This window comes from Rousettus aegyptiacus, unplaced genomic scaffold (assembly GCF_014176215.1).
Source record: "Rousettus aegyptiacus isolate mRouAeg1 unplaced genomic scaffold, mRouAeg1.p scaffold_m13_p_1, whole genome shotgun sequence".
Taxonomy (NCBI): Eukaryota; Metazoa; Chordata; class Mammalia; order Chiroptera; family Pteropodidae; genus Rousettus; species Rousettus aegyptiacus.
This window is the reverse complement of record NW_023416284.1, coordinates 109,668,885-109,687,620: the sequence shown is the minus strand read 5'-3', so window position 1 is coordinate 109,687,620 and position 18,736 is coordinate 109,668,885. Positions and strand designations below refer to the sequence as shown.

Sequence of the window (18,736 nt, the reverse complement as noted above, 5' to 3'; positions counted from 1 at the left end):
AAACATAATTTTCCATATTTAAAAGTAGCATATAAAATTCTATATCCCTTAGAGGCCCCTTCACTAGAAGTGGGGCAAGTGGCTGTTGACTTTATGCTGCGTTAATACCACCTGGAAGCTTGATAGAAATGAAAAATCTTAGGCTGTAAACCAAACCTACTGAATCAGAATCTGCAGCTTAACAAAATGTCTAAATGATTGGTATGCAAGTTAACATTTGAGAAATGGGGATACTGAAGGTCCCTGAGCACTCTGAGTAGCAAATCTTTAGGAATGTTTGCTTGTAGAGATTCTCTGAGTTGTGGTTTCCTGTTTTGGGGTTGTTAACTTCTCTACCAGGGGAATAAAAAGTATAGGCTTTTTGTTTTTCTTATTTATTATTTTTAGATTTCCTTATACAGGAATTTCTAGAACTTAGGTGTACATAAGCATACAGGAAACTTTCTTTTCTTTTTTTTTAAAGCTTTGGTCCCTTGTTCTGAAGCTGTTCAGTGGGGCTAGGGCATCCATAAGTTTAGAAAGCTCTTCAGATGATTAAAATAAAATGTTAAAACTTGATGTACTTCATTTTATTTATTTTCATTTTATTTTTTTAGGCGAGGCAACCCTTGGTTGACCTCACAAATTACAAGGACCTTGTCATCTTATAATTCCTTATTTTTTTTATATTTTACACCTACGGCATCTGGTCTTCCTGGGTGGTCTCCCATCCAAGTACTAACCAGGCCTGACCCTGCTTAGCTTCTGAGATCAGACAGGATGGGGCTTGTTCAGGGTAACATGGCCCTAAACAATGTGCTTCATTTTATATGCATTGTACATAAGTATACATTTAATGAAATAGCTATAAAACATAACTGTGAAACATATCAGTTATGTTTTAATGGGTAAATAATATGAGAGTGCATGTATTTAATGCCCTTATCATTTAATGTCCATATCCTTACTTTAATGCTTGTTAATCTAGAATCTAATAAAATTAGAGAATTGAGTTTAGCCCAAGGATTTTGAAGGAACTAGATACTACATAGAAATAATGAGGATGTTTTCAGTATAGGAGCAGAATAAATTAATTTTTGAGGCCTTTGAGGAAAAATTTAGTCAATATTTATTAGTGCACATCGTTGCCATAAAACAATACATCTTGTCTTGACTCACCCAAAATACCTCTCACTGACATTTTTTGACCTTTAGAGCTTTGACCAGAGGGGCTAGTCTAATTTGAAAGATGACAGTGATGATATTGGACTGTTTTTCATTAAAGTATAATTTATATACAACAAATTATACAGTTCTCAAGCCTCAGTTTAATGGCTTTAGACAAATTTATATACCCAAATATTATTACTGAAAATGTAGGATATTTTTATCAACCAGCAAGTTAATTTGTGCCTTTCAAGTTGACTTCTCCCATCAAAGACAAATGTTTCCTGATTTCTAATATCATAAATTAGTTTTATGTTTTGGGTCTTCATATAACTGCAGTCATGCTCTAAGTGTTCTTTTGTGTTTGGCTTCTTTCATTAACAAGAATATATTTTAAATTTATTCATGTTGTCGACTGTAACAGTAGTTCATTTTTCTCTTACTAGATATTATTCCTTTATGAGTATATACCACACATAACTTGTTTACCCATTCTACTGATGATAGCATTCGAGTTATTTATAGTTTGGGACTATTATGAATAGAGCCACAATAAATATCATTAAAATCTTTTTCTGGGCACATGTTTTTATTTTTCTAGATTATATACCTAGCAGAAAAATTAATAGTCAGAAACTGAACCTAATAGTTCTCTAAAGTAGTTACATCATTTTTCACTTTTACCAATAATGTATGAGTTCCAATTTCTTCATATAGCCTCATAAACATTTAATATTGTAAGTCTTAATTTTAGCCATGTTAGTGGGTGTGAAATGATATCATATTATGGTTTTAATATACATTTTTCTGATGACTAATGATGAGTACCATTTAATATGTTCTGTGGTCTGGTCAGGATTTATGAATTTAAAAAAATAGGATGGTTTTCTTTTTTATTAATTTGTAGAAGTTTTTAAAAATATCTATATATTTGAATCTTTTTTTTTGTAAGTATTTTATTCTAAATATTGGTTTGTACTCCTAATGTTTTTTTTTTTTTTAATGAGGAACAGGAATGTTTAATTTTGGTGAAATTTAAGAATGTATCCATTTAAAAATTATTTTAATTAGTTTCAAGTATACAGTACATTGGTTAGACATTTTTATAGTTTATAAAATAATCCCCTTAATTGTTCCTTCTCTCTGGTTTTCTACCAGCCAATATTAATGCTAACTACATTCCCTTTAGTTATATTCATCTACTAATTTGTACTTCTTTAACCCTTCACCCCATTCTCCCAGACCCTCAAACCCTCTCCCCTCTGTCTGTCACCAAATTGTCCGCTATATTTGTGAGTCCATTTTTGATAAGTTTGTTCTTTTTGTTCCTTAGATTCTGCATATAAGTGAAATCATATGGTATTTATCTTTCTCTGTCTGACTTATTTCACTCAGCATAATAACCTCTAGGTCCATCCATGTTGTTGCAATTGGTAGAATTTCATTTTTTTTAATGGCTGAGTAATATTCCATTGTATATATGAACCATAACATCTGTTGATGGGCATTTATGTTGCTTCCATTATCTTGGCTATTATAAATTGTGCTGCCATGAATATTGGGGTGCATAGATCTTTATGAATTGTTTTGTTTTTCTTTGGATACTTAGGAGTGAAATTTCTGGGTCAAAAGGTATAACCATTTTTAATTTTTTGAGAAACCTCCATACTGTTTTCCATAGCAGCTATACCAATTTGTAATCCCACCAACAATGTATCAGGGTTCCCTTTTCTCCACATCCTCACCAACACTTGTTCTTTGATTTATTGATGATAGCCATTCTGACGTGTCAGATGATATCTCATTTTGGTTTTAATTTGCATTTCCCTGATAATTGAGCATCTTTTCATATGTCTATTGTCCATCTGTATTTCCTCTTTGAAGAAGTATCTGTTCAGGTCTTCTGACCATTTTTTAATTGGAGTGTTTGTTTTTTGTTGTTGTTGAATTGAATGCGTTCCTTATATATTTTGGATAGTAACCTCTTATCAGATGCATCATTAGGGAATATCTTCTAATCAGTTGGTTGTCTTTTTGTTTTGTTGATGGTAAAAGTATCCATTTTTAAAGTTGCTAGAGATTTTTGTGTCCTAAAACATTGCCTAACCACAAGGTTGCAAAGATATTCTCTTATGTTGTCTTTTAGAAGTTTTATAGTTTTAACTTTTACATTTAGATCTGAGCTTCAACCAAATTTTGTATATGGAATGAGATGGGGTCAAGGTTCATTTTATTCTATTTATCCAGTTAATCCAGCACCAATTATTAAAGACTTTCCTATTCAATTACCTGGAAACTTTTATTGAAAATTAATTAACCGCATGAGTAAGTGTGGGTTTATTTCTGTACTCTATTATGTTCCGTTTAATATGTTTATCCTTACACCAATAGCACACTTTCTTGATTACTGTAGGTTGATAGTAAGTCGAAATCAATATAAATTATCTAATCTAGTTTTTTGTTTTTTATTTATGCTACTCGCTTCTAGGTGGGCCATAGATTTAATCCATAATAAAGAGGCCTGGAATTTCTTTTTATTGCATTGTATGAGATAGTGTGAAAATTTTTACATAGTAAGAGAGTAGTTCTCAACTTAGTTCTTAATCAAGATGGTTTTTCATTGAAGGTTGTTCTTAATTTAAGATTATTCTAATTCAAAATCATTTGCATTTTACATAAATTTTAGAATAAGTTTTTCAATTTCTTTTAAATCTGGGAATTTTTTTGTGATTACGTTAAATCTGTACATCAGTTTGAGGAGGGCGGACATGTAACCAATACTGAGTCTTTTAATCCATGAATATAGATTCTTCATTTTTTTTGTTTTCTTTAATGTCAGCAGTGTGTTATATATTATAGAATAGAGGTCTTTCACATTTTCATTAGCTTTATTGCTAGGCTATGATGCTTTCAGTACTACTGAATATGATAATTTAAGTTTCCCCCAATTTTGTTGCTAGTGTATAGATACACTTAAAAAACAACAACAGCAACAACAACCTGGTGTCTTGCCACCTTGCTAAATTCACTTATTAAGTCTACTAGTGTTTTGGTAGATTTCAAAGATTTTTCTATGTAGATAGTTGTAAGTAATTAGTTTTCCTTCCTTCCTTTATTTTTTTAAATTTTCATTTTGTATATGGCACTGGCTGGGCTTCCTGCACATTTTAAATAGTGATATGAGAGTATACCCTTAATTTCTTACTGGTTTGGGAGTGAAAGCATTTACTTTTTCATCATTCAATATGATGTTACCTGTAGATTTTTCATAGATGGCATTCATCAAGTCGAAGAAGTTTCCTTTTATTTCATAGTTTTATGAGAATTTTATCATGAATAGGTGTTAAATTTTGTTAAATGGCTTTGCTGCATAAATTGAGATGTTCATATTTTCTTTTTTGGTTCCTTATTATAATAAGTTATCTCAATTGAGTTTTAAATGTTAAATCAATCTTGTATTTCTGGGAAAACCTCTCTTGGTCATGATCTTTTTATATATTTCTAGATTTGATTTGCTAATATTTTATTATGCATTTTTACATCCTGACTCATGAAAAATAATGGATAATAGTTTTATCTTGTGAAATTTTTGTCTAGTTTTCTATTAAGGTTATTTTTGCCTCATACTAAAAGTTGGGGAGTTCACTCCTCTATTTTCATTAATTTTATTTCATGAAAGAATTTTATTAGTATTCTTTTTTCTTAAATGTTTGGTAGAAATTACTGGGGAAACTCTGTGTCTCTGGAGTTTCCTTTATGAGAAAAGTTTTGGTTAAAAATTGAATTTCTTTAATAGAAAACTTCAATTTAGAACTGTGTCAATAAGTAGAGTATTCTACTTTTTATCAGCTGTATTATTTGCAAATATTTTCTCCCATTCAATAGGTTGTTCTTTTGTTTTAATGATGGTTTCCTTTGCTGTGCAAAAGCTTTTTAGTTTCATGTAGTCCCATTTGTTTAGTTTTGTTTTTGTTGCCTTTGCCCAGGGAAACATATCCAGAAAAATATTGCTTAGGTGTAGACATATAGCTCAGGGGTAGAGCATTTGACTGCAGAAAAATATTGCTAAGAACAATGTCAAAGAGTTTGCTTCCTATGGTTTTTTTTTTCCCCCTCAGTTTTATGGGTTTCGACCTACATTTAAGTCTTTAATCTATTTTGAACATATTTTTGTATGTGGTGTAAAAACATGGTCTAGATTCATTTTGGTTTTCTCCACACCATTTATTAAAAAAGAGACTGTCATTTCTTCATTGTATGTTCTTGTATCTATTATTGTAGATTACTTGACCATATAAGCAAGGGTTTATTTCTCTATTCTGTTCTACTTATCTATGTGTTTGTTTTTGTGCCAGTGACATACTGTTTCGAATTCAGTAAAATTGCACAATACAAATTTAATATATAAAAATCTGTTGCATTTCTGTACACTAATAACAGAAATTGAGAAAATTCCATTTATAATTGCATCCAAAAGGATAAAATACCAAGGAGGTGAAAGACCTGTATTCTACAAATTTTAAGACATCGATGAAAAAAATTGGAGACAACGCAAATAAACAGAAGGACATACCTTATCATGGATCGTTAGGACTAATATCCTTAAAATGTCCATGGTATCCAAAGCAATCTACAGATTCAATGCAATCCCTAGCAAAATACCAATGGCGTTCTTTTCATAGAACTAGAACTAATAATGCTAAAATTGGTATGGAACCATAAAAGACATCAAATATCCAAAGCAATAGTGAAAAAAATCAAAGCTGGAGGTATCATGCTCCCTGATTTCAAACTATACTACAAAGCTACAGTAATTTCTCTCTCTCTCTCTTTTTTTTTAAATTTTTTAAACTCATGGATTATTTAGAAGTATATTACCAAATTTTGAAGTATTTTGGGATTTTATTTTCTAACTTAATACTGTTTGGATCAAAGAACATCATCTATGTAATCTCATTCTTTGGAATTTGAGGCTCGTTTTTTTCTCCAGCATACAATCTATTTTGGTGACTATTTTATATGCATTACAAAAGAATGTATATTCTCCTGTTAGTGCTCCATAAATGTCAACTAGGTGAAGTTAGTTGATAATGTTTTTTAAACCTTCTGTACCATTACTAATTTTTCATCTAATTCAATAATTACTGGAAAGTGATGTTAAAATCTCAATTATGACTTGAATTTGTCTCTTTTTAGCTTTTAACAAATTTTTTGCTTCATGTATTATGAAGCTTTATTATTAGATGTTTATATATATATGTGATTTTTAATATCTTTCTGATGTGTTGCCCATTTTATTACTATGAAATTTCCATCTAAAATTTTTTATTGTTGTCCTATATTTAATGTGTCTTTTTTTTCTGGCTAATTTTAAGAACTTTTTCTTTGATTTTCAACTGATTATGATGTACCTACGTGTAACTTTATATCTTGTTGGGATTTGTTGAACTTCTTTAATCTGATTGTTTATAACTTTTGTCAGTTTGGAAAATTCTTCGCCATTGTGGTTTCAAATATCTCTTCATTCACTTTATCCTTTCCATCTGAAAAGCTAATTACTTGCATGCTAAATCAAGATTATTCGATATTTTCCCATAGAGTTCAGATGCTCTGTTCCTTTTATCACTGTCCCTCCCTCTGGGTTTCATTTAGGATAATTTCTATTGACTTATCTTCAAGTTTACTGATTTTTTCCTTTGATATATGCAGGTAAGCCCATTGTATGAATTCTTTTTTGATACATTTTTCATAACCAGAATTTCCGTTTGTATCTTTTTTTTATAGTTTCCATCTATATTCTGAAAATTTTCATATTTTTTTCACATTGTTATCTGTCATTTTCATTAAATCTTTTAACACACTTATCCAAGTCTTTTTATAAACCCTTATTTTATATTTCTGGAATTTAGATCATCTCTAGATCTAGTTATAATGAATGTTTTTGATCTGATCAGAAATGAAATTTTCTTGTTTCTTCTCATATCTTGGGAGAACTTTTGGAGATTTCTTTCATTTTTTTTGGTACAGTTTATAGCTTTTCATATTTCTGGGTTCTATTATTCACTGCCCTTCCTTTGGCTTTCTACTTTTTGAGATATCTTTCTCCACTGTAGTGAAGAACTAGAGCTCCTTGGAGGGACTTCTCTCAATTCTGTTGCTTTTCTCCCAGCCTTCATTCAGCATGCTAAGGATTTGTATTTGAGGTTTTCCCTGGGTACCTGAACAGGAAGTGGCTCTCTCTAGGCTGTTCAGACTGTTCTCATCTTTCTCTGTATTACTTGTCTACTCCGTGCACTCAATTAAATCTCACGGAGAGGAATTGCAGGGTGGAGGCATATTTGTTCTGTTGTTGTGGCCACCAGCCCCTGAAAGACACACAGACCACCAGAACTTAGTGAGTTATAGGAAACACTCTTTATTCAGCCAGCTGGGTCTGCCAGGGGTACACAGACCCCAAATTAAGCAGCCTCGAAATGTAGAGGTACAGGGTTTTTAAGCCCCAAATCCCATTCTTTATTCTGTCTAAACACAAAGGTCTATCCTTCTTCTATTCATTACCTGTCAACTCACAGGTCAGGTGCATAAGTGGGGTTACAGAAGCAGAAAGCTTGTTTAGAATGTTATGTTCCTATAATCAAAGGCCTATGTTCCCATAGTGATAGTCAAACAGTAATTTCCATTCCAGTAAGAGTCAATTTTTCAGCCACCACACTGTGAGTGGAGCCACTCAAGATTCTAATGTCATACTAGCCTTGACTGGTTTCTTTCATGTTGTGGCAAATTCCTTTTCTTGAGGAGGACTCCCTTTCTTCTAGGAACAAAAGCAGCCCTGAATCTCTTCTATCTTATAAAGAATTAATAACTTTTGAAATTTTGTTCATTTAGGTTTCTTTAAATGCCATCTTTGTTGCTACATTTAAAATACTATGGTTTTATAATTAAACTAATGTGTTCTCATTGCTGGGGGTGAAAGTCTCTTCTAACTTTTTATATTCTACTCAGAAGTGAAGTCCTTGAACTAACTTAGAAGCTATATTAAAGTCATATAACTGAGTGTTTATAAATCAAATAAAACAGATCTTAAGGTATAGAATTACACCCCATTTAAAAAAAATTATATTGCTCAGCATTATATAAATATTTTATCAGATATCCTTTGAGCACTTCTTAAATACAAATTCATATTTAAAAGAATAATTGCTACCATTGAGCTAATAAAAGGAATGTGATAAGATTCTACATGATATTCTAAAAGGTTGTCTAGAAAATATCTTGAGCAAAGCCCAAAGTTTTAGAAAAATTTGCGCTTTTCCAGGATAATTATGAATTAAAAGACTTATCATGATCTTTCTCAGCTCCTTCTCATTGTTCTCTTGTATAATATATTAAAATGTGACCATTTTAGACACAAATTAATTCTAAGGATAGTAAGATTTAACTACTCCAACTGGGTATTGCAATTTAAAAATTAAACTTATAATGGCTATGTATTTGTCTTTATTTTTATAATATATTTAACTTTTCTTTTTTTTCTTTTTAGGAATCTTAAAACCAAAATATTAGAACAAAAACAGGAACATGGCACACCATGTTTTAATTCTTTGGATAGTTCCCGTCCTGCTTCTTCAGAATTCTGTATTAGCTGAAGATGAGGAAATAAGATCAAGTAAGAACTATCAGCATTGTTTTTGTTATCAACAAATTGATTGCAGAAATCAAATAAGAGAAGTCAAGTAATGGTTTTAAGGACCTTATTGTCTTTGATGCTATAATTTCCTAAAATGATCAAATTGCTATGTTACACATTGACAGAGGGAAAGCTTTATCAGGGGTAATTTTGAGAAAATCTATCCTAATTGTTTATTCCATTAACTCATCAGGCTTTGGAATAAATACTATGGTATTGAGTTCCTGTTCATCCCTTTAGGAGCATCCTAATATGGAGATAAAAGAAAATACCTACTTCATAAAATGGTTATCAGGACCATCCATGAGGTTATCTCATAAATATAATGAGATAATCTATGTAAATGAGATGATGCATATAAAAGGTTAAGCACAGTGACATCTTGGTAATGATGACTATTATTCTGATTCCCTGTAGTAAAGCTTACATTAGAGAAGGAGGGCTATATTAATGTAGTTCCCCAGCCACCATTTACAGATAACATATTTCTTTTTGAAAACTTATTTTTGTATTATAAAACTTATAAACTACTATGAATTAATTATGATTTCTATAACAGTTAAATCAGATGGTTTGAGAACTTGATGCAACTTGACTAAAAATTGATTAAAACAATAATATTTAATGTTTGTATAACACTTTCATAGTTTAATTGACCCAAACTCTCTACAAGGTAGACAGTTTTTTGTTTTTTGTTTGTTTGTTTGTTTGTTTTTTGAGTGGGAAAAGAGGTTCACAAAATTTAAGAGGCTTACCTAGTGTCATACAGCTTGTTAGAACTGTGACTAGTATTTGAACTATGCTTTTGATCTTTAGTCCATTCCTTTTCTATGACACCAATGACTTATCTCTCTGGAGAAGAGGTTTCTTGGAGTGGTATTTTGTCTGGAGTTTATAAATGGCAATATTTGCTTTGTACCCATGCTCTTGGCTAACCTCGCAGGTATGAAATACCTGCTTCATGACTCTGGAAGGGATAGGAAGGGCCAAGAATAACCCTGTAAGAGTTTAAGATCACTGAATCAAGTGACACACAAACCCTAACAAGTCCAGACAATAATAAATCTCATAGTATTTATGAAGGGCAACATTGAAAAGCTTTGCAAACACAGCTTTCCTGTCCTTTTTGTCTCTCCCACAAAACCTCAATAAAAGCACAACCCCAGACCAGTTTCCAGCAATAACAGAGGAACTGCATTCCCTTGGGTTAGAAAATCTTCCTCTGGGCCAAAGTTCATTTTACTTTCCCTGCCCTGAACTCTAGCAGGGGTCACCATGGCAGAGGTTGTTGGAATACTGTCCCTTGTATCCTACCGTACTTTACTACCACCTGCCACAGAGCACGTTAGGAGTAATATCATGATCATACTTATATTTTTTAGACAAATCCATGTTTTAGCAAATTTTTTTTGGTAACTTCTCGACTGTTATACATGTTTACCTGAGAGTACTGTTTATTTTTGCTGGTTATGGTAATGGGTGAGTTGCGGTAACTGTAAAATCAAGGCCTCTTCATGTGAGCCTAGTCATCATCCCAGATATATAAGTAGACAAAGGTAAGTAAAAGAATGGAAATGAAAGGAGAGAAATGGAGGAAGTGAGGACGGGAAAGAGAGGGAGAGATCGATTGATTTATATGTTGATTTACTCCTAAGGAGATACAAAAATACTAATTGTCGCTAAACAATTTTTCCAGTACCATGCTTTGCAATTATGATATCATATTTACAATAAAAATAAATCACCCTTTTTATAACTTTAAATTGGGCATCTGATCACAACTTACTATTAAGGGAGACCATCAATATGAGTAAAAGCACAATACTTACAATGGACTATCATCTTTCCTTGGCTCATTTTATTCTATTTCAACTCCTCAAATCCAGGGACATATGATTCTTATCAGATGAGCCATAAAGAATATATTTTTGCTGCTTTGAGGGCAGAAGTTATAGAAAGAGAAGACAAGCACAGCAGTTCATTCCTGTGCACTCTGTTGACTATTTTAAATACTGGAATTACTCAAACCAGTTTGTGCTTTAGGCTCTGCATGTCTCTCAGCTCTAGACCTTTGCATTTGTTCTTTCCTCTATGAGAATGTCTTCCTCTACACCTGGCTAAAGCTCTTCTTTCAGATTTCAACTTACCTGTAGGCTTTTCCATGCAACCTTCCTTGACTTTTCACATATAGGTTTCTACCTTCTTCTAAATGCTCTCATAATACTTTGTATTTTACCCAACGAGCCAATTCTCTGTCTTACTAGACTACAAGCTTTTTGAAATAGCTTCTGTATCTTATAAGCCAGTCCATAGCATGATGTCAGGCACAGAGTAGGTATTTCAATATACATATACCAAAATAATAATATAGGGTTAGAGGCATGTCATGTACTATGGAAAAGAGAGATAAGATTTTTGTTTTGTTTTTCTGCAGTGTTTAGAAGTTGTTTAGGTGTACTTTGCACCAGAGTTAGTCTTTTTTTCCCAGTTGATCCATAAAATGTATTGATCACACATGTTTCCTGGTGTCTTAAAACAAGGATCTTTATCTATATGGAGAAATATTCTTGAATATAGATTCACTTAGCACAAGCTAATGTTTTGACTACTATTAGCTGAGGATGAGAGATCACACCTTTAAAAACTTGTCTTGCATGTAGGGCAAGAGAGACTGCTTTGTGACCTTGGTTCATTTAACTTTCATCAATAAAATTAAAAAATAAGGATCTTTAGTAGCTAGTCGAGTCCTGAAGGTGGCAGAAAAATTTTTAAAATTTCTTTCCACCTATTTATTGGTTTACATTTATATTTTTAAATATTTCAGATAATATTAAATAAAACATATTTCAGTGATAAAACAATGATGTTGGTATATAGCTGAAAATCATTTTTTGATTTATTTATGTTTCAATTTATTCAGTGGGGAAATAGAATAAAATGCTGCTTTATGGTAATACCTGCCGTTACAAAGAGATATTTAAATATACTCATAATACAGCATGCATTTTCTGCTACTTTTGACGGTGAATTATTCATTTAAAAAATAAGAGAATTAAAAAATATCAACAAAAATAATAGCCCTCATTTAGAAACAATTTTCATGAATTAGGCAGTTTATCTGATTTAATCTTCACAAAGCTCCTATAACTTACTATTGTCTTTTTTCTTTTTAAAAATATTAGCTTTATTGGGGTATAATTGACAGTAAAATTGTAAGCTATTTAAAGTATACATTGTGATTTGATATATATATATATACATTGTGAAAGGATTCTATCCATCTAGTTACTTAAAAAATCATGCATTCAAACCTTTCCACTTTTTGCTTTTTATACAAGTATGCTCTGATGATTTTCTTTTTCACTTAGGTTGTCGTACTGCTCCAACAGATTTGGTGTTCATCTTAGATGGTTCTTACAGTGTTGGTCCAGAAAACTTTGAAATAGTGAAAAAGTGGCTTGTTAATATCACAAAAAACTTTGACATAGGACCGAAGTTTATTCAGGTTGGCGTGGTCCAGTATAGTGACTACCCTGTCCTGGAAATTCCCCTTGGAAGCCATGATTCAGGAGAGAATTTGATGGCAGCAATGGAATCTATACATTACTTAGGAGGAAACACAAGGACTGGAAAGGCCATTCAGTTTGCACTTGATTACCTTTTTGCCAAATCCTCACGTTTTTTGACTAAGATAGCAGTGGTACTTACGGATGGTAAATCCCAAGATGAAGTCAAAGATGCAGCAGAAGCAGCAAGAGACAGTAAAATAACATTATTTGCCATTGGCGTTGGTTCAGAAACAGAAGATGCAGAACTTAGAGCTATTGCCAACAAGCCTTCATCTACTTATGTGTTTTATGTGGAAGACTATATTGCAATATCCAAAATAAGGGAAGTGATGAAGCAGAAACTCTGTGAAGGTAAGTCTTCATATAATTTGGAAACAATTAATAATTGTACTTTCTTCTATTTTGATACAACTTGTTCATTAATGCTGGTTTAGATAATTATAGTTAATGTTCAATAATTTATTATCTTAGAATTGAGGTGAACACAAATTTTCATTTTGTATTTATTCTGGATAAATTTTGTTTTTAGCAATGATTACTTATAAAATCTATTGTTGGAAAATATAATATTTTGTTACATTAGCTGTTTTTTTCTTTCAATTAAATATATCTATTGTGGAGATAATAGAAAATAAAGATAGATATAGAATAAAAATTTATGTAAACTACACACGATCCTATGACTCTTGTTAATGAGTTTTACTGCCTTTTTTTTATTTCAGCCTTTTTCTTTATTTCTGAGCGTTTATGCATGTGCCTAAATAAGGATATTGTATCTATATAATTTAATATTAAATTTTTATATTGTGTAATCTATTATTGTGTGTATAGTTTTCAAACTCTAAATGAGATAGTAGACAATCTCTTATTAAGATTATTTAAGAATTTCTCTATTTTTGTGTGTTTAGTTCATTTCTGTTTTTCTGTTATAAAAACAGTTAATATTCATTAACAATTCTGAATGAGAATTTCTCATTATTTCTTTAGAAAACAAAGATCAAATTACTACCATTTTGAAGCTCTGGAAAAATGTTAGAAATTGTACTTGAGTGAGACTTGAACTCCCACTAGCAGTGAGAAAACGTTTGAAAATATACGTACTTATTAATCTATTAATTATGTTTGTCATTACACAAAATCTAACTTCATGTTTTTGATAACTCCAAGGTATGGGAAAATTCCAATTTTTGCTAAACATTAATCCTGTTAAGGTATAGACATACTTATGTTCAGATTGTTTGGGGAAGAGTAATTTGTTCAAATCCTTTCTTTTTAATATTATGGGCATTTAATATGCCATGTACCTAAAAAGTAGTATTCATGTAAAATGGAAAAGCTTTTCCCTCAACTTACCAGCATAAAATCCAAAAATAGATTGATTCACATTTGATAGGAATATTTCTAAATCATTGTGGCTTAGACAAAAATTAATTCCTCTTTTGTTTTCATATTTATTTGAGAGCTATGGTAGATAAAAACATTAATTTTTAGATTATTTAAGAAATTAAGCCTTTTCTTTAATCAAACTTTACAAAAGTACTAGAACAAGTACAAATAGTCATCACAGTTATTTTTTTTATAAGTCCCTAACAGTGAGATTGTGTTGACTTTTGTCATCTTGTACAGGCCAAAGGGGTTGAAATTTTTAATATGTTGTCAAAACAATTAGAATATTTGGTTTCGAAGTTAGATATGTTTCATTATTAAAGTAGACTTTTCATGGTGAAATTTTACTTATTCATTTTTATCTTAAAATATAAATTCAGTTACATATATTTGCATCAGAGATGTTTTTGTAGATATGTAATTTGGTAAATGCATTCTATTTTAAAAATTCTAATTACACATCAAAGAGTAGTGATTCTTAAAAGGGGTTAAAAAAAACCTTAGCTAAAATGTACAATCTGTAAAAAAAAAAAAAAAATCAAATTTGAGATCTTACCAAATATTTCTTTATCCATACTCAAAAAAGAATGTAAATAGTGTCCGTGTCTATTTGGTTTACATAGATACTATACAATAGCCATTGTTTAAATATGGGTTTTGAAAACATACTTAAGGAATATATGGACTTTTTTGTACCCGACTTTATACTTCCTTAGATTATGATTAATGGACTAAACAAATACATTGCTATATTGCAATAGCCTCAAATTGTTTAATTTATATTTGAATCATTTGACAATTTCACTTTATTTTGACAGTTAACTTCTACTTCGAGGTTCTCAGCATATAGAATTACCAATTTCCTAACACTGTTTGCTTTTATACTCTGCTGTAGTCTATCTGCAATCAACAAAAAAATATTATTTATATTATTGTTTCCACAGAGATTATTTCATCTTCATGGACCTACCATTTATTTCCCTGGCAGTGTATTCTGCACTATATTCCTTATTTCAAGTTTACTTTTTTGTTGATGACCAATGGTTTCTTTAATCTGTCTGAGAGCCTAATTTTTCTTTTGTTTTCTATTTTCTTATTGTGGTAAAAAACACATGTGAGATCTACCCTCTTGATAAATTTTAAGTATGTAAGACAGTATTATTAACTATATGTACAGTGTTATAGCTAGAACTTTTTTATGTTGCATGACTGAAACTCTGCACCCACTGGACAGCAACTCCCCCAATTCCCTCTTCCCCCTAACCTACAACCACCATTCTAGTTTCCGTTTCTATGAGTTGGACTACTTGAGATAGTTCATAAGGATGGAATTGTGCAGCACTCGTCTTTCTGTGACTGGCCATTGGGATTTTGGTAGGGATTACATTGAATCTGTAGATCATTTTGTGTGATATGGACATTTTACAATATTGTTTTTCAATCCATGAATATAAGATGTCTTTCCACTATGGCCATGTCACTCTGAACATGCCTGATCCCATCTGATCTCAGAAGCTAAGCAGGGTCGGGCCTGGTTGGTCCTTAGATGGGAGACCACCTAGGAAGACCAGGTGCTGTAGGTGTAAAAACAATCAAACAAAGATGTCTTTCCATTTGTTTTTAACTTCTTTCAGCAATATTTTGTTGTTTTCAACATGAAGTCTTTTGCCTCCTTGGTTAATTATATTTCTTAGTATTTTATTCTTTTTGATGCTCTGGCTAGTATTTCTAATACTATATTGAAATAGAGGAAAAGCTTTCAGTTTCTCACCATTGAGTATGATGTTAGTTGTGGCTTTTCTTATATGGCCTTTATTATGCTGAGGTAAATTTTTCTATGCTTATTTTGGTGAGGTTTTTTTTTTTAACATCATGCAAAGATGTTGAATTTTGTCAAATGGTTTTTTTCTGCATCTGTCGAGGTAATCATGTGATTTTCGTGCTTTATTCTGTTAGTGTGATGTATCACATTAATTGATTTTGTAGCTTGAATCATCTTTGCATCCCAAGCGTAAGTCCTACTTGGTCATGGTGTATGATACTTTTTGATCCTTTTGATATGCTGTTAAATTTAATTTGCTATTATTTTGTGGAAGATTTTTGCATTCCTATTAATCAGGAATATTGGCCTGTAGTATTTTTTTTTTTTTTGTGGTGTCTTTTTCTGCTTTCGTATCTGGGTGATGTTGGCCTCATAAAAAGTGTTTGGGAATATTCCTTCCTCTTAAGATTTTTGGAAAAGTTTGAGAGGATTGGCATTAATTCTCCTTTAAATGTTTGGTAGAATTGCCCAGTAAAAACATCTGGTCCTGGGCTTTGTGGGAAGGTTTTTGATTACCGATTTCATCTCCCCACTAGTTACAAGTCTGTTCAGATTTTCTATTTTTTATTATTTAGTTTTGGTAGGTTGTATATTTTAGGAATTTATCCATTTCTTCTAGCTTATCAAATTCGTTGGTATATAATTATTTTAGTCTCTTATGATCCTTTGTGTTTCTGTGATATGAGTTGTAATCTCTTTCATTTCTCCTTTTATTTATTTATCTCTTCTCTTTCTCTTAGTTAATCTAGCTAAAGGTTTGTCAGTTTTTTTGACCTTTTCCAAAAACAAATTCTTAATTTGTTGAGTTTTCTATAATTTTACTATTCTCTATATTATTTCTGATCTAATTTTAATTATTTTCATACCCCTGGTAATTTTGGGTTTAGTTTGTTCCTTTTCTAGTTTCTTGATGTGTAAAGTATTTTATAATGTACATTTTTTTATAGCTGTAAACTTTCTCTTAGTACTGCTTTTGCTGTATCCCATAAACTTTAATGTGTAGTGTTTTAGTTTTTGTTTGGCTCAAGACATTTTCTAATTTCTCTTTTGACTTCTTTTTTGACTCAGTGGTTGTTCAAGAGTGTGTTAATTTCCACATGTGTGTATTTTCCAGTTTTCCTCCTGTCGTTAATTTCTAGTTTTGTTTCACCGTGGTTGAAAAATATACCTGGTATGATTTTAATCTTCTTAAATTTCTTGACTTGTTTTGTGACCTAACATGTTTATCTTGGAGAATGTTTTTATTTTTTTGTGCTTGAAAAGAATGTACATTCTGCTGCTGTGTGGTTGAATGTTATGTACATGTCTGTTAGATTTTATGGTCTATACTGTTGTTCAAATTATTTTTTTTCCTCTTTGATCTTCTGTCTGGATGTTCTAGCCATTACTGAAAGTAGAATATTGAAATCCCTTACTATTATTGTGTACTATTATTTCTCTCTTCAGTTCTGTAGGTGTTTGCTTCATATATTTGAGTGCTATTATGTTGTGTGCATATTTATATATAATTATTATGTCTTGCTGGTGAGTTGACCCCTTTATTATTATATAATGAATTTTTTTTTTGTCTTTTTTGGCAGTTTTTGGCTTAAAGTCTATTTTGTCTGTTATAAATATTACCACCATTGCTCTCTTTTGGTTACTGTAGTTATGTAGTACCTTTTTCATCCCTTTACTTTTAGCACATATGTGTCCTTAAAATTCAAAGGTCCATCTCTTATGGACAGTATATAGATGGATTTTTTTAAATCCATGTATTCGCTTTATGTCTTATCATTGGAAAGTTTAGCCCATTTACATCTGAGGTAATTACTGATAGGGAAAGATTTAATATTGCCATTTTATTGTTTTCTGTCTTATAGCTTTTTTTTTTTTTGTCTTTTTCTCTCATGTTCTTCTTCCTTTGTGTTCCATTGATTTTTTTTTTTTTTTTGCACTGACATGCTTTGATTCCTTTCTTATTTTCTTTGTGTATCTTCTATAGATATTTTGTTTGTGGTTGCCATGAAGGTTATATAAAACATATAGTTATGAAAATCTATTTTCAGCTGATAACCATTTAATTTCAAATACATACGGATATTCTACATTTTTGCTTCTCCATGCCCCACTCACACTTTGTAATGTTTTTTTATTTTTAAATTACAGTTGATATTTAATTAATTTCAGGTATACAGCCTAGTGGTTAGACATTTATATAATTTATGAAGTGATCCTTCTGATTATACTTTGTTATTGATGTCACAAACTACATCATGTATTGTATATTTAACATATCTTTACAGTTATAGTTATCATTTATATTTTTGTCTTTTAACTTCTGTATCAGAGTTAGAAGTTATTTATATACCACTACTATAGTATTTTGGTATTCTGAATTTGTTTGCATATTTTCTTTTACCAGAGGCTTTTATACTTTCCAAATATTTCATGTTGCTGTTAAACATCCTTTCATTTCACCTTGAATGAATTCCTCAGTATTTCTTGTAAGGCAGTGGTGATGAATTCCCTCAGCTTTTTTTTTTTTTTTCCAACTTGGCAAAGTGTTTATTTCTTACTCATTTTTGAAAGACACTTTTTCCAGATATGGTATTTTTGGTGGGCAGTTTATTTTAATTTTTTTTATTTTAGCACTTTGAATATATTATCCTATTCCCTTGTAGCTTGCGTTTCTACCAAAAAATCCACTGAAAGTCTTTTGAGATACCCTTGTACATAATGAGTTACTTTTGCTGCTTTCAAAATTCTCTGTCTATGGATATCTATTTCTTATTCTAGACTTAAATAGTTTTTTTGAATAAGCTCTGCCTCTTTCTCTCTTTTTCTGGAACTCTCCTGTGTATTTTTGTCTACTTGATTGTGTCTCGTAAAGTAATTTAGGCTTCTTTCGATCTTTCTCATTCTTTTAAATTTTTGTTCTTCTACCTGGATCATTTCAAATGATCTGTCTTTAAGTTTGCTGATTTTTCTTCTGCGTGATCAAGTTTGATTTCAAACGCTGGTAGTTAATTTTTTAATATAGTTATTGTATTCTTCAGCTCTAGAATGTTCATTTGGTTCTTCTTTAATATTTTCTGTCTCTTTGTTGATATTTTCCTTTTGTTCATACAATATTTTTTTTACTTG

The 18,736-nt window shown here is 31.0% G+C and overlaps 1 protein-coding gene and 2 pseudogenes across 5 annotated transcripts in view; 2 read left to right on the top strand and 1 right to left on the bottom strand.

Annotated features, from left to right (window-relative positions):
• The window catches only part of COL21A1 (collagen type XXI alpha 1 chain), a 343,061-nt gene that overhangs the window by 229,028 nt on the left and 95,297 nt on the right, over nt 1-18,736 (top strand). For all 5 annotated transcript variants that reach the window (XM_036230969.1, XM_016145688.2, XM_016145689.2 and 2 more), the window contains 2 exons: nt 8,687-8,812; nt 12,202-12,753. In XM_036230969.1, coding sequence (XP_036086862.1) covers nt 8,725-8,812; nt 12,202-12,753 — 640 coding nt within the window. In that variant the 5' untranslated portion in view covers nt 8,687-8,724. The remainder of the gene's footprint in view (nt 1-8,686; nt 8,813-12,201; nt 12,754-18,736) is intronic.
• On the bottom strand, nt 674-792 carry LOC118605523 (annotated as a pseudogene).
• On the top strand, nt 15,253-15,371 carry LOC118606547 (annotated as a pseudogene).